Genomic DNA, 16,859 nt, shown 5'->3' with positions numbered 1-16,859 from the left:
TGAAGCTTTAAAATGAAAACGATTCATAAACACATGATGGTTACAGAAATTTTGTGTAAAAGCATAACAGAAACAAACTCCTTTCCTTGTGAATGATTCAAAAGGAATGTTCAAGTTCAAAATTGAATATTAAATACAAATTCCGGGATTCAAAATCGTTGTGAAATGCATGTTATTAAAAACTTCTAAGTATAAAATAAGCAACATAGGAAAGGCAAAAACCATCAATCATTATTTCTTCATGGAAGAAAGATTCTAGATGAATACCCAAAAAAGGTACGTGCTGTTCCTATTGTTTCTAAACTTAAGTCGTTGGTGACAAGACAAAATCCATTTATGCCAACACGAACAACGTCTTTAAATACATTTGTAGTAACAATAAATAAAATAATAAACCACGATTAACTACTTAAAAATGCTAAAAAACATCATGCTCTCCAGCTTTTGCGGAGGCATATGGCTCAACTCAAAATAATTTGTAGAACCCTGTATGAAAACTATTTATCAGGACATAAACGGGAAAACATTGGGACCGTTGATGAAGCATAGTTCTGCTTTTAAATAATTGTAACAAAAAAGGGTCTATTTACTATCGAAAACGAAGAGAAAAATAAATGTGCAAACCTGGTTCCGACAATGCATGTGTATTATATACTTGACAAGGGAATATTCTATTTTCAGTTACAGTGGCATCGAAATTTCGCTATTTAACGATGTCTATCGTTAAATATTAATTTACTTAAAATGTCTAATTTACAGATGCCAAGCCTTATTTTAAAATTATGAAACCATTCATCTGCAAACAAATAGTTAAATTTTGCCAAATTTAGTTTTTGATGAATTTGCTTAGCTTCCTCTCTTAGCATAGGTTCTGTTATAAGGTTACTTTCAGATCTATGTACACTAAGTCATGCGTACAAACACATTATCCTGCTGAAGTAGTTTTTTTTTTTTTTTTTTTTTTTTTTCTTGAACTGTTTCCTGAATAACAATAGTTTTGAAAGCAGCAGATAGAGAAACTTTTGTAAATTTTCTTTCAACTTTTTGATATCGTAAGTAATATCCCATTCTAAACCCATGAAATACTTTTGTTCTAGTTGGTTAATATTATGCAGTTTTTGGTTAACTGTTAAAGTTGCATGATTCTCTTTTATTCTCGAATCAACATTTGCTAGCTTTCAAATAAATAATAAAGAAAGAAATCAACTGATGTATAGACAGAAAGTTTTTAACAAATGCTTGTAAGGAGTTCGAAAGCCTCCTTCGTGTAATTAAAAGTACGTCCAGCTAGTAATCGGAATACCCTAATGCGATGAGGGCATCGATGATTCTCCAATATAACTCTACAAATAGCGCTCAAACTAAGATATTGTGCACCTTTGCCATTGGCTACATCTGACGTCGCCAAGTATAGGCTATCCCGGGGAGGGCATCGTTGATGCCTCATGTTCCCCGCCTCTAAAAAATCAAAAGTCTGCATGAGTGGCGTCCGAATTAAACTGTGGTGGACGACAGTTCGTCGCCACCTGGATCCTGACTGACTGACTGATAACATATCGCCAGAATACCACTGAGATCAGCAATATCTGGCTCAATCAATTTTATGCTAGATGGGCGTCATAGCATAAGACTATCTTCATATAATGTCCGCCGTAAGGAAGAGCAAAGACGGATAAAGGATAGGAAGCCCAGCAACGCAAGAGCTCACTAATAATAAGTAAACAGGCCCAGTTTAGGCGTGACTAAGTGGGAGTCATATTACGTGAGTAACAATTGTGAAGAAAACTTTGAATAAATGAAATACATACAAATAAACAAATTAAATGAAATAAAGTGCAAAATTTAAGATAAGAAATATATACATACCATGTGCACTATTTACAATGTGGGCACTAGGTGGGGAAGTTCGTGTTCCTGATAAGGTGAGCCGCAAGTGGACGCAAATTGGAGTCCTCATCCATTTCACAGGTAAAGATGTCAAAATTACTCATATGGTCACAGTTCAGCGCTTTCGTGAAGGATTTTTCTATTAGTTTTATTTAGATGCTCTTCTAGATAGTCAAGTTTCAAGTCACAATGCAGCGTAGCATTGCTCACAAATATTGTGTCAATGAGTATGAGTGATGAGCCTTAAGACTTTGTTTTGCATAATCTTTTCATATCCTCCTTGGTAGCCGTCCTCCAGGCCGGTGACGCGTAAGTCATTAGTGGCCTAATTGCCGTGATATAGACTAGTCTCTTCTTCCGGAGGTTTAAGCTGGAGTAATTGACCAAAATAGGGGTGAGACTATTGACAACTGTAAAAACTTTTCTTCTGGCCTCTGTGATATGGTCTCCCCATTTTAATCTTTCATTAAACATTACTCCTAAATGTTTTTCCTTACTGACTCTAGGAATCTCTTCAGAGAATAAGTAGAGCTTACTATTAACTCTCGAACTGGTATTCTTCCTCCTTATAATTAATAACTGCGACTTGCTTGCATTTATGGCAATTCACCACTGCTTACACCATTTTTCTACCTCTGGCAGGAGCTTCTATAACTTTTTGATTGCGTGGTGTGCGTTTGCGGACTTTGCAGCTAATGCCGTATCGTCCGCATAGCACCCACACAGTGATTTCTATCAATGTGAGCCCTGGGAAAGTCGTAAACATACCTGAATCCTCACTCCCCCAATCGCTCTTTAAGTGGAAGCGAAGCTAAGGAATTCCCCTCCTTTTTATCACGTGGCTTTGTCATCTAATCGAATGTACGTCCGTCTAACAGTCGAGAGTTCCGAAGTTGAAATTCTGGCTTGGGCATCACCGTTTTTTAATGTTTCGTGCTTCGACAAACCTAAATGCCCTTTGTGCAGGTTAGCTCAAAATAACGTAAAATAACTGCCGAGCTGTATCGAATAAAATACCTACAACTCCATCTTATAGCATTTACAGCGAAAGACACCGGTTTATTGTGTAGCATTTTAGATGCCTAACTCCCAACTTTTACTGTGATGCAGAAGTTAGTGATCATGTACAGGAATTTCTTAGTGACATTTTTATTTTTTTTTTCTTTCTCTTAAAATAAATTCATTTACTCAACGCATTTCCAAATGGTTAAGTTTTACTATAACGGTATACATTAGTAACACATGTTTTCTAAAAATTTAAAAAGCGTCTATTATTAATGCTAGTTAATGACTGATCCAAAAATGTGATGAACTGAGTGTAAAAATGCATTGACACAATAATGGATAAAAAGTGAAAAAAATCATTAGGAAAATTCATTAAAATTTGTAACTTATTGAATGCTTTCCATTACTGACCTATAATGAGTATTGCTAACTCTTTATAGTTAAGAATAATAATTTATTTTGGCATTAAATTTTTAAAAAATTATTGCTTCAATTGTTTATATATATATATATATATATATATATATATATAAAACAATTGAGAAGATAATTAATTAGACGTTTAAAAAAAGTTTTCTATAGTAAGATGTTTGTTCGTTTATTTCGGTACTCGTAGAAGAGGCAGAGGTCCAGCTCATGTAGTAGCTCTCGAAGCTGTCCAAAAAACCTTAAGAATCCACTCTCAAAAACAAAAGGGAAAACATATAAAAAGCCACTTAAGTTTATATAAACTTTTTTCCCCAAAAAAACTATCATACACATTTTGTAACTAATCTTTTATATAAAATTTTAATTTTAAACGATTAAATAATCATTTAGTACTTAAATTAAACTAAGTAGTTTTGTTGCGAAAGTTTGACCATTATTTCCCACTCAGGAAAATAATAAAAAAGGATTCATGTTTAATGTATAATTAATCACTCTTAATAATAATAATAATAAAGCTAATTCATAATCTTTAATAATTCAAAAGAAGTTATAAAACTTTTTGACGTTGTTTTTGACGTTGTTTTTTGACGTTGTTTTATAGGGTAAAAAAGCAAAAATATCATCAGTGATTTACATCTCAAATATGTCGATTCCTCCAAGATTCATGGCTTCGTAATCCTACCTGATTCACGAGAATTAAATTTTTATCTCCATTTCATGGGTAGACTACATTCTGACACATTATCCTATTTCTAACACTCAAAAAATAATTTTGTTTCTTAAGTATCACAAAATAGTGTGTGAATTTCTTCCTAAAACAAAAAGTTCTGAAAAAAAGGAAGTTCGAAACAAATGGGAAAGATAAGTTTCCTGTGACAGTTTTATACAAGTGGAATAAAGAGGGTTTTGAAATGACAGCTAAATGTATCTCAGTTATTTTGAATCCCATTTTCATATTTATATATTAAACTCACAAATACGTAATAGGAAGTAAATGAAGCAGAATATTTGAAAAGATGTAAAAACAAAGTATTTTTCCCAGAGAAGATATATTTATTAAAGTAAAGAAATCTTTAAAAGTATACATCTGCAAATTAAATTTGGTAAGAGATGATTTCGAGAGCATCGCAATGAATATTTTAGGATTTATTTGTAAAGAAGGTATACAAACAAAACAAATGATTTCCAATTTCAGTTTAGTTTAGTTTGATAATAGTTTTACGTCAGGAGCAGACATGTTTTGAGAAACCGGGGAAATATATTAGTGCATTTCAAAAGCAATGAGTTCCCTTTTTACTTCCTCGTACGAAGTAAAAAGGAAGTATTGTAATCGCGAAAAGTTTCAGGCAGCATATTTCAACGAAAATATCCATTTTGACCGCTATCGAATGCAATTTAACGATGTTTTTGCGTGATATCTTTACGTAAGGAAAGAATAAAATACTCTTTTCCTTCAAAAAAAGTATAAAACTGCTTTAAAATTAATTCTGAAGAGAATTTTTCGTGGCGTCTGTACGAATGTATGTACGTACGTGCGTGCGTACGTACGTTTCTCGCATAACTCAAAAATGAGTAGCCTCAGAACGTTGAAATTTTGTATATAGGACTGCTATAATATGCAGAAGTGCACCTCGTATTTTGGTTGCAATCGGCCGGACCAAACGTATATAAATATATTTATATATATATCCACTCTGTTACCCGGCTCAGTGATCTCAGTTTCTTTACTCTTATATGTTTGTAAATTGTACATTTTTTGCTTTAAAAATGATTGAATTATGTTGTTTTTATCTTCCGGTTAAGGATTTTATGCCTTTAGTAAATCTGTGTGCAATATTTTTAGATTTATCAGCAATTTTAAAGTTGTTTAATTGCCGCTAAGCCTGTTTTTAATGGCGGCCACTGATGTTTACATTTGAAACAGGAGAGTAGTGGATTTGTTGCCAATCTAGAGAAACTTAACAATCTAGAGAAACGCAACAACAAAGATAACGCATTCATTTATTATTGCTAATTAAATCATGCTTAATTCTTTCTGGAATTTTATCGAGGAAATAAGCGTTTGAGATTTACTTCGTAATTTTTAATATAGATATTTTGAGTTTTTATGTATTTTTGCCTTCTCGCGAAGTGAGAACTGAATTAATTAAATGAGAAATACTCAATCGTCTGTGAAAAACTGTTTCTTTTTTGTTTTGTTTGCTTAATTTCTTTTATACATAGTTCTAGCTTTATTATAGTATTTGAATAGAACATGTGGCAACGATTAGATAATTCTTTAAATGATATACATTTTGTGCATTCTGAGTTATAATATGAATGAAATATAATACTGTTAAGTAAACCTAGCGCCAGAGTGTCGCTATGGTAAACAAAGTGAATTTTAAAGAATGCATTTATTCTATTTTGGTTTATGCGCTGTCGGCGTAGTAGGTTTAATTCAATGTAATAAGGTTAAATAAAATGCAAGAAAAAATGCGTATAATTTAATATTCCGTACAAGGAAGTCATGTGGTGTACACATCAGATTTTTTTAATGGCGGCCATTGATATTTACATTTGAAACAGGAGACTAGTGGATTTGTTGCCAATCTAGAGAAACTTAGCTTCGCAACAACAAAAATAATGCATTCATTTATTATTGCCAATTAAATCATGCTTAATTCTTTCTGGAATTTTTTCAAGGAAATAAGTGTTTGAGATTTACTTCGTAATTTTTAATATAGATATTTTGAGTTTTTATGTATTTTTGCCTTCTCGCGAAGTGAGAACTGAATTAATTAAATGAGAAATACTCAATCGTCTGTGAAAAACTGTTTCTTTTTGTTTTGTTTGCTTAATTTCTTTTATACATCATCCTAGCTTTATTATAGTATTTGGATAGAACATGTGGCAACGATTAGATAATTCTATTCTTTAAATGATATAAATTTTGTGCATTATGAGTTATAATATGAACGAAATATATAAGTTAACTGTTATATAATTATTGGATTGTATAATAGTTAACTTAGTATCCGTTATATAATTATTATATAAGTTAACTGTTATATAAATATTAATACTCTTAAGTGAATTTAGCGCCAGAGTGTCGCTATGGTAAACAAATACTAGATTGAATTTTAAAGAATGCATTTATTCTATTGTGTTTTATGCGCTGTCGGCGAAGTAGATTTAATTCAATCCAATAAGTTTAAATGAAATGCAAGAAAAAATGCGTATAATTAAATATTCCAATTTAATATTCCAATACAAGGAAGTCATGTGGTGTTACACATCAGATTTTTTCGTAAGGCTTTCCCGCTTTTGCATTCTAAAAAATTAAGAAATATAAAATAAGATAAAAACTCTCGTTTCTCTTATGAAAAACCTTTGCCAAAAGCGCGGGCTTCTGTCATTAATACACTGTTCGTACGGTAAAATCACGTTCCACAAAGTTAAAAGTTCTACATGAAAAATGTATTAAGTAAATTAAGATTAAGAAATATGTATAACTTAAACCAAAATGTTGTTGTAATTATTAAAAGGGACAAACATGAATTGAATGTTAATTTAAAGAATTTTTATTACTGCTTAATAAGTACGTTATATATACCGGGTGTTCTAAAATAGACTGACCGTTTTCAAAAATTTATAACAGGGAAACAGTTAGGATTAAAAAAAATGATTCTTGCAGAAAATTCATGTGACAAAGCATAATTTTTATCTCCCAGAGTTCCTGATTTCAGTTCAAAATTTTTCCGACACATGACGCTTCATATCTTAACCTTGTAAATCAAATTAAAATAATTGAACATCACATCACAATTTTTCGAAATTTTTTAATCGATGAAAATTGTACTTCAATATTTTTTAAATGTCCACCATCAGCCGCAATCGCATATGGAAATCGGAGGACGAATTTAGCAAATGTTTTCTGTAAAGTGACCAGTAGAATGACTATAGATTCATCACTGATTATTTCTTCAAGTTTCTCAAGTGTTCGGGGATTTTTTGCAGATCCTTCAAGTGCACTGCATCCGTCAAGACTGTATCTTTCAAATTCATCCTTCAAGTGACCTTAAAAGTAAGAAATCGCCACGGATTCAGGTGTGGTGAATACGGTGTCCAATCTATGACCTTTTTTGTGATGTATGGGTAATTTAAACCGATTACACGGTTATCAAAATATTCCTCTTAGAAATTAAAAACTGTAACAGTCCATTGAGGCCTCGCACCATCTTGCATGAACCAAGATGTCACAGATTCGAACAAAGCATTTTCAAGAACCACAAAATCCTGCAAAATTTGAACACATCCTTCTGAACTTATAAAGTATAATATCACGTAGCAATTGTACCTCTATATTCCAATTATACATCTTAATATCACGTAGCAATTATATCTCTAGATTCCAGTTAAACCTCTCCTGGAAATAGCTGCCCATACAGTCACGTTTTGATGGATTACATACTATGGTTCTCAATTCCCCAAATTCGCCAATTTTGCCTGTTGACGAAATACATCGAATTGGAAATGTGCTGCATCTGAAAAACATATAGAATTCACATGAATATTGCCACCATCACTCCTTTCTAGCACTTCATTTGTAAGCATGTCCCTTTGCTCTACGAATACGGTCTGAAGCGGTTATTGTGTTTGAATTTTATACAAAAACAAGGCCAGGTACTCGGGCATCATCTTATATGCCGCCGGCTTAGCTCATTTGGGATGCTGCCACAATTTTTCGGACTGATTTTCTAGAAGAACGTGCAGTTGTTTCCTCAACGACCTTTACATTTGCTTCTGTGATAGCCGACCAGTGTTATCCAAGAGTTTAGACTTTCTCATTCGCAACACTACCTATTCGTTTTAATTTCTCGTTCAATGTTCTTATTGTATTCGACTGCAACCATTAGCGGCTTGCAATTTGCATTGAAAGCTTGTTCTCTTGCTGGAATACTTTCCACCAGTCGGTGGAAATCCAGTACAAGGAAAATCTTTTCCTCCAACAAATACTCCATTTTCACCACTCTCCTACAAAATCTACTGTTCAGCTCTCTGCTGCTCGTCCAATCACAGATAATACTCCTTTTAAGTCAAAACATAACCCCCTTCTGCAGATTCGTATTTTGATGAATTACATACATCAAAACTTTAAAGAACGATAGAAAGGACTTGCAGCGCCGCCTGTCGGAAAATGTTGGATTTAAAACCAGGAATTCTGGGAGAAAACACTTATGTCCTGTAACATGAATTTGCGGCATGATTTTTTTTTTTTTTTTTTTTTTTTTTTTTTTTTTTTTTAAACCTGAAACCTTTTCCTGCTATAACATTCTGAATTCCGTCAGTCTATTTAGGACACTAAGTATATATATATTTTTAAAGCTGGTAATTTTTGCTTGGAACAATAAACGACGCAACTCTTCGAAACTGAATGCTGAACCGCGTATTAATGAAATTCTAGCATTAGACAAATCAAATGGATAAAAATAAGATATCACGTATAAGTGAAATCGCGCGCAGCATGTTCGCACTTGGCAACAAGTGTCTACTTGTAGTACATATTATTTCATGATTTTATTTATGAACAACAATAGGTAACTACAAAATAACTGAAATCTTTTGTATTCTACAAAAGCATTCTTTGAAACACCTGTAGGAAATTTATCAAAATTACTTATGTCTAGATATGAGAGGATGGACATGTCTAGATATATAATAGGATAGTTTAATAGTTTATTTAATGGATATGTCTAGTTATAAGAAGAATATACTGTATAAGCTCATGCAATGACAGCATCTCGTTTCAGGAAGGAATATGAGAGTATTATTTACCAGCGTAATCTCGGGAGAAACGGTTTTGTTTCCCAATTGCTGTGCTTAGCCTTACAAAAATTGCAAAATTTATTTCATGCATATATGCTGGCATGTTTTTGTGAGGATGTAAATAGTACAGGCTGTGTCAAACTGTGTTTAAATATAATTGTTAAAAAAAAAATTCTGAATGCATGTGTTTCTTGCCCATTTTGCAGAAAACAATTCAAGTTGAGTAGACAACAAGAATCACCATAATATTCGTAAATTTGGACTGGTCTCGAAGGTTTCAACGCAGAACCTGCTTCTTCAGCTTCAGAAGTGCAAATGAAGAGAGACAAGCGAACTAAATTTTCTAGAATCGTTTCACATTCAGAAAACTTTTCCGACTCTAGTTAACGATCGCAATTCCAATCTGTCCTACCTCCAACTTTTAAAGACAATATTTCGTAACTGTTTTCATTTTTCATCAACAGATGGTTCCACTTTCTTGGCTTGTTTCTTGTCATTGTTATCGCCTGAGCACAGCCTTCCCTTTCGTCATCTGCACCTTTGCAAGTGAAGAGGGAGGTTCCATGTTTAAACGTTCCAAACTGGTTCTGCAAATTTATGAATTTTATGCCAATTCCTGTTGCCTTAACGCCTCTAATTATTGTTATTTGGCATGTTAATTTATCTCATTCTGACAAGATACGTAGATAGGAATTTCGCATTCAATTATATTTATTTCTGGATGCCAACTTTATGTATGTTTTGTTTTTCAAATTCTATCATGAGCTTTCCATGAAAGCTCATGATATCTGAATCATGATATCACGAAATTTAAATCTGAATGACCCGCGCTATGTTCGCAACTGGAAATCTGCGTTGAACCTTTTGAAAAAAATATGCGGACATTACATGAGCATATACAGTAGTTAATTTCAAAAATTTAAATGCCTTGAACAGATTATTTTCGTCTTCCAGGCAAAGAAGAAAAGTCTATACGCCTTTTGTCAAGGAAAGTTTAGGTCCTGATCAAAAATCGCGCTTTTCTGCAGAAAAACAAAGATTACTTATTCAAAACTTACTGAAATTTCCCAAGACACGAATGCTTTTCAACAGTCCTTCTATTAAGAGGCTACTCCGAAGGCAGCTTTCAAAATCAGATAAGAAAACTATGAATGATCAAAATCATTTTATACTTCCGGAGACGGGACTAGTGAGCGAAAGTCAAAGAATCAACAGGCATTCCGATGAAGAGCAACATTACGATAGGAACATTACGATAGGAAACGTTATTGGCGTTGGAACACAAACATCAGGATATATTTCTCATAATCTCAGCAGAAATTCAAGTATTGAAAGATTATTAGAACCAATGCTAAATTCTGTAAATCGCAGCACTATATCAAATAGAGTAACAGCTGGATCTATCTCAAATACTTTCACGGCAGAAATCGAAGCTGGAAAAACTGATTTAGCAACTCCGGTAAGCATCTTCACTACACAAATGTCTTCACAAAGCGGAGGTGTACTTTCAGTGCCTTATAATGACAGCGGAAAATTTTACGGAAGTACTTCAGGTGTTGATAAAATGGATCGAAAGGCTGCTTTGGATAATCATACGGCATTAAATGACATCAAAGTTTCTCCCAGAACAATAAAAAACGTGTCTTTCTTTTTTGCGCCAAGGTATGAAGATAAGACCGAGCCGCTAATAACAGTTCTCGTAAATAGTAAGCCAGTTCTAAATGAAACTGAACCTTTCAAATCTAGTGATTATAAGAAAGTGTCAAATTTTAATTCAGAAGGTCAAAGGAATATTTCTACCATCAAGGCAGGGGATGAGGAAATATCTTCAATTAAGTACAGTGCACTAGCAGTTGTAAATACCACAGCTGCTTCCCGAAAGACAGGAACACATTTTTGGGGGGATACACAGCACGAAGAAAATTTACTAGTGAGTGAGACAGTTCCATACACTGTTTCAGAGATCGAAATCACATCCTTGGTAGTTACTATACCTTTTTTAGATGAAGTCAAGAACCAGTCTCTAACAAATATGACTATTGATGGTATTCACGTTAATAAGTCAATCGAGGTTGGAACGTCGATACTTAACTACATTAAAAGCATAACGAATGGAACGAAGGAGATTCAAAAGAACCCCTCTGTCATCAAGACGGTGGATCAGAAAATAACTCCTGCGAATGACACTACATTATTAGGACGGAAAATTACATATGCTTTCAACAGGCCACAAAGCACAAATGAGAGCAAAGAAAGTGGAGTAATTTCATTAATTTTGAAAACTAACACTTTTAATGACATGGTGAAAGGCATTGCTTCTAATGAAACCATGAAAATTAATACTACAGAAAAAAAGGTCAAGGACAGTAATATAACTAGTACAACACAGATAGTTAAGCCTACCCATTTTCAGAAAGTATATCATCATCCCTCCGAAAGTACCACAGATCAAAGTGACTTCGAAAAAAAAAGGAAACTTTCACTAAACACAATAAAACAAATAGCATCAATTCTTCCTGAACTGATATGGGCACATCTAAAGACTTACAAAGATCTAACAGATGAGGAACGATTAAGATATGCAACTAAAATCGTCTATTCTTTAAAAGATGTTTTTAAAAAGTACATGTGAATATTTCGGAAATATATGGTACAACCAGCTCTAAACAGAACACGGATATTATAGTTAAAAAACAACACTGAACTATAGTCAGAAAATTATATTTGAATGTATATGCCAATGAACTTAATATTATTTTCTAAATGGCTATGTTATATTTTTCCTAAATATTAACCAAAATACTTTTCAGTAAGTAATCTGTTGGTGCTTCATTTAAGAGCAATATGTTTATTAAATTAAATCTGTATTTAAATTCTACTTTTAAAAGCTCTTTAAAATTTAATAGCCTCGAGTTCATTAGCAATAAATAGCCAAATTGACACATGAAATGTTAAATAATAAGGAATTTATTAGATTTAGTTAAATACATTATCTGATCCATTTAAGACTTTCTAAATGTCTTACATCAAAATACTGCCATTGTTTATTTAAAAATGTATATTTGCATTAAATTTTGTCAATTTGATATTGACTAGTTAACATTTCTAATTCATCCATTTAAAACATTTCTAAATATAGCATAGCTCTTCTTTAAACTTATTGACCCTTGTCAGAAATTGTCAGAAATGTCTGAAAAAGGCTTTAGTATATTAGCTTGTTAATTTTATTAACATAAACTAATAATTTAAGTTACAGATTGACTATATATCTTGTAGCTTTTGTAAAGTTTTCAAAAGTTTTACATATCGCATTCAACACTTTTAAGAAAATTGACCAGCAAAGCCTTTTTTTTTTTTTTTTTTTTTTGTAGAGTCTGTTGTTTTAATTTTCGGAGGTACTAAAAAAGGTTTGTTTATTTATATTTTTGGTACCTTGGTTAATTTTAAGTGCATAGTATACAGAAAATTCCGCAGGAAAAAAAGGTGCTAACACTCAATGGCTGATCTTCTCTCGACAAAGTCAGGGAGGGATAACATATCCTGTTCCAGGGCTTCGAACCGGAACTGAACCAAAAACCGGAAAAAACCGGAATTTTGGTCGGAACGAAAACCGGATTTTAACCGAAATAAATACCGGTTTATTTCGGTTCGATATATCTTCAGTCATTTTGTTACTGTAACCAATTTAAAAATATTTTCTAGTTTAAAGTCAACCATATAATTATCATCATTACATGTACATAGCGAAAAAAAAAAGTGAGAAAGTTATAGCTCCCGTTCTACTGGGCCGATTGACAAAATTCAAATTGCGTTTTTCATGTCTCGAAAGCACGACTTAGGATATATATTAGATTTATATATAACATTGTTCTAACATAGGTATTTTGACACAAAATCGGACTTTTCCTGAAATAACATAACAATTGTTTTCCATATTTCGATTCTACGACTCAAATTATGCCTAGATATTAAATTTTGTAAAATTTGGTGTGATATTTACGGAGAAATTCAAAACTTTATCTTGGTGCAATTTTTTTTTTTTTTTTTTTTTTTTTTACAGTTTACGCTACGAATGGCTTGGCGAACTTCTTAATGTACGGCAACCAATTTTCCTTTCCCTTCCATTATGGTGGAACGGAAAAAAAGTAACATCTTTCCTACTTTCAAATAATTTTAGCAGGGTCTAAACCACATTTGATGTTTTATCGCGTTCAACAAACATGCCAAATTTCAAGACGCGCCAAATTCACGTATATGTTATCTTCGGAAATTTTGAATAAAAAACTGTCATTTTTTATAGGTATGCTTAGAAATACGTCTACTTTAAGTTGATGGTAAAAGTTTTATAGTAGATTATAATTCAAAATTCTTTTTGAAAAATTTATAAAAATTATTTAAAAATACAAATTTTAAAATAAATCATAAAAAATGGGTGAATTTTCTTTGCAATGAACCTGAATTTCAAAATGTGAAAGGAAGAATCAAGTAAGTTTAATAAATATATACCGACTCAATTAACATTGAGGAGCTAAACTTTTGAGAGCTAATTTTTTAAAAACTGCTCGTGCGATTTTTACAAAACTTGATAATTTGGCGTAATTTGAGTCGTAGAACTGAAATATGGAAAAAAATTGGTATATTATTTCAGAAAAAGCCCAATTTTGTTGAAAAGTTGAATTTCGTCAATCGGGCCAGTAGAACGGGAGAAATAGAACTGTCCTTTTTTTTTTTTTTTTTTTTTTTTTTTTTTCTCGCAGCGTACATTTTTTCTTCTAGATTTCCTGTTTTTATGTTCATTAGTACTTTTCTGTTTCAGTTTCCCGTGAATTTACTTGTAGAAAGTGGGTTTAATTCAGTTGAATGAAATAGAAGTATAGACGATCTTTTAAGAAAAATATCAGTCTGAGTTATATTTTTCACATTTCAGCATACGATCATTCACGGATGTTTGTATAGACCAGCGGATCTCAACCTTTTGACTAACGAGTACCATCTAAACAAAAACTGAAAACCTTTCGTACCACCACTATGATTATTTTTTAATTTCTGAATAGAAATATTAAAAAAAAGTTCTAAAAGGTTTCAATTGTATTACTCCCCAAAAGGGAATTTTTTAAACGTTTTGTGTGTCACTTTATTTATTAAATATCATGTTCTTCGCACTGAAACCAAAAAAATTAAATTCAACAGCAATAACACAAAATATTTTAAAGAGAATAATATCTTTAGAATTTTCGATACACAGTCTCGCGCTGGAGATAAAAATGCTTTTTTTTTCGTACAGTATTGCCATTTCTCGCTTTGAAATCGTTAAACTTGTTAATCAAAAATTCGTTAGAGTTTTGAAAATTTTTAAATAGATAATAAAACAAATTTGAAATTCAGAATTCGGGCTTCCAAATGCCCAGGTTCGTTTGGAAGACTACGTTATTCAAAATTTGATGGTTTTGGGTACCGTTGTTTTTTCACATTAAAAATTGGTTACCATTTTAATTATCAAAATTTAAGTGGCGACATAATGTGCTGACATGCTAAAAAATCGATAAAACTCTTAAGAGAATTAATGAGATATTATTATCTTTTTTTATGGAAACTAATAAACATATTTTACTACTATTTTTACTATTAAATACAGCATCCAATTCTGTCACTGCTTTTAAAAACATCATTTATGGCAAATTTTGTTATGCCTACACCTAAGAGAATATTTGTGAAACTTGCACAACATGGATGAAACACGAAAATTGCCATGCAGACAGATCGTTCCGCTCTTGCTAAAGTCTATAAGCGGCTTGACCTTGAACAAAGCTCAAAGCACAAAAATTTACTCGTGTTAGAGAAAAAACTCAATCAGGGTATTGGGGTTTTAATTTTTGAATTTAATAATTAAAAATGCTTTGCTTCTTTTGCGTACCACCTATTTTTCTCTTGCGCACCACCAGGAGTCCGCGTACCACCGGTTGAAAACCCCAGGTATAGACTGTTTAGATAGACAATCCAGCTGCTCAGCAGAAAGTATCCAGTGCGGTGCTGCCTTAAGAAAGAAAGGGATTGTGATGTACGGCGTAATAATACGTGTCTCTGTTTAATTGGTCAGGAGACTTAAAAAGGGTGGTGATAGTCGGTATTAATTCATGAAGAGTTAGAACAATGGTCAACTAGAAGTAAATAGTCAAGTAAAGAATAAATTAAAAATCATGTATAACTCTCAACTAGCTCTCTATTCTTTTGTTTCGCGCCCAAAACTCAGTTGCGTCCGTTGCTACCCCACTTTCCATTTCAATCGTAAACGAGGAAACACAATCTTTTACTGAAAGCGATGAAAATGAAGATGATTTAGAGACTTTTTAAAAAGAAAAAAAAATTTGGCAATAGAAACACATGGATTTCTACCCAGACTGGCACTGAATTCATTTTAAATAATTTTGACAATGTAAGAAGACTCGATATAAAACATAATATTTTAAGATTTCTGGGAAGAGAATAAAATTACTTATCCACACTTATTGCAATTGCGGTTTTGGGAGCTCCAGCTATCCAAGTTAGCGTTGAAATGGCGTTTTCAGGCTTGAAATTTATTCTCCGAGACAACAGAAGTAATTTCAGTGAAACCTCATAAGAAGATATATTAAGAATTATAGGCAATCTTCATATGTTAAATAAATAAATAAACATATTTTTCACATAATTATTGCAAGGCCAAGTGCACGATGTGAGCGGCAAGCGACGAGGGTACACATAATCGACATAATCATGAACCTAGTTGTCGAACGCGATTTTGCTAATGGATAACAATACCAATGCCTGCCATTCTCTGCTCACCGCTCGTATCGTACATGCTTGTTAATTGTATCACTTCACATAGTGCACTTTCCTATTCATTTAATGATTATATCGCAAGTTTAGAAGATTTTCAAGTGTTTCAAAAGACATAGGACTCTTAAATTCACAAATAGATGTTGCTTTTACTATGTTCGAACTTTATTTATTGCCAAAAATTACAAAAACTTCATTTTTCGAACTCTGACTCCTCGACCAATCTAAATGCCGGACGCTGATCACGTGTTTCTGCTCTTCTTGACTCACGCAGAAGCTTAGACTTTCATTTCGCTTCTCGCCACCATTTACGTATATAATCACCCATGCTATGCAATTTAGCAAAACTTTTTTATGAGTTCTCTCATTTATTGATCTCGCCTTCGGGCGCGGTGTATTTTAAATACACCTCTTAAATTTTTAACTTTATGGCCTATGGTAAAATGATAATATACTGGTAAGAGCTCCTAGTAGCTAAAGCCAGCAGTAAAGATATGATCCAAGATCTAAGACCAATTAAAAAAGGAATAAAATCTTCTAAATGTTGATAGAAAAACATGTTTTGTTTATGACAGAATTATATTTTAGTACAAATAAGATTATACATAAAATAAAATTATTCATTCAGAACTCAACCGAAAACCGTTATTTTTTGGCGGAACGAAAATTGGAACTGAGCCCATACAGATGAACTGGAACGGAAAAATTACGGTTTACATCCCTGTATTGTTCCGTGTGAATTTTTATTTCCACTTCATTTATTCTTTGTTAAATGTTTACTTTGCCATTTTGTTCACTAGCATTACCATGTTTTTTTAATTCTTATTATTTTAAAAAAAGGAAAATAATTTTTTAATTTTTTCTCTTTCGATGTCATTACTCTATATATTTTTTACATTTTTTTACTCAGTTTC

At 32.5% G+C, this 16,859-nt stretch overlaps 1 protein-coding gene across 1 annotated transcript in view; it reads left to right on the top strand.

Annotated features, from left to right (window-relative positions):
* LOC118193193 (uncharacterized) overlaps nucleotides 1-12,091 on the top strand; it is a 43,473-nt gene extending 31,382 nt beyond the window's left edge. The window contains exon 5 of the mRNA XM_085826099.1: nucleotides 10,084-12,091. Coding sequence (XP_085682225.1) covers nucleotides 10,084-11,761 — 1,678 coding nt within the window. The 3' untranslated portion in view covers nucleotides 11,762-12,091. The remainder of the gene's footprint in view (nucleotides 1-10,083) is intronic.
* Nucleotides 12,092-16,859: the final 4,768 nt, after the last annotated feature.

Source organism: Stegodyphus dumicola, chromosome 10, assembly GCF_044657685.1.
Source record: "Stegodyphus dumicola isolate Sdum_Otavi_A_Nest chromosome 10, ASM4465768v1".
NCBI classification, from domain to species: domain Eukaryota; kingdom Metazoa; phylum Arthropoda; class Arachnida; order Araneae; family Eresidae; genus Stegodyphus; species Stegodyphus dumicola.
The sequence above is the reverse complement of the archived record's forward strand: the minus strand, read 5'-3'. Positions and strand labels throughout refer to the sequence as shown.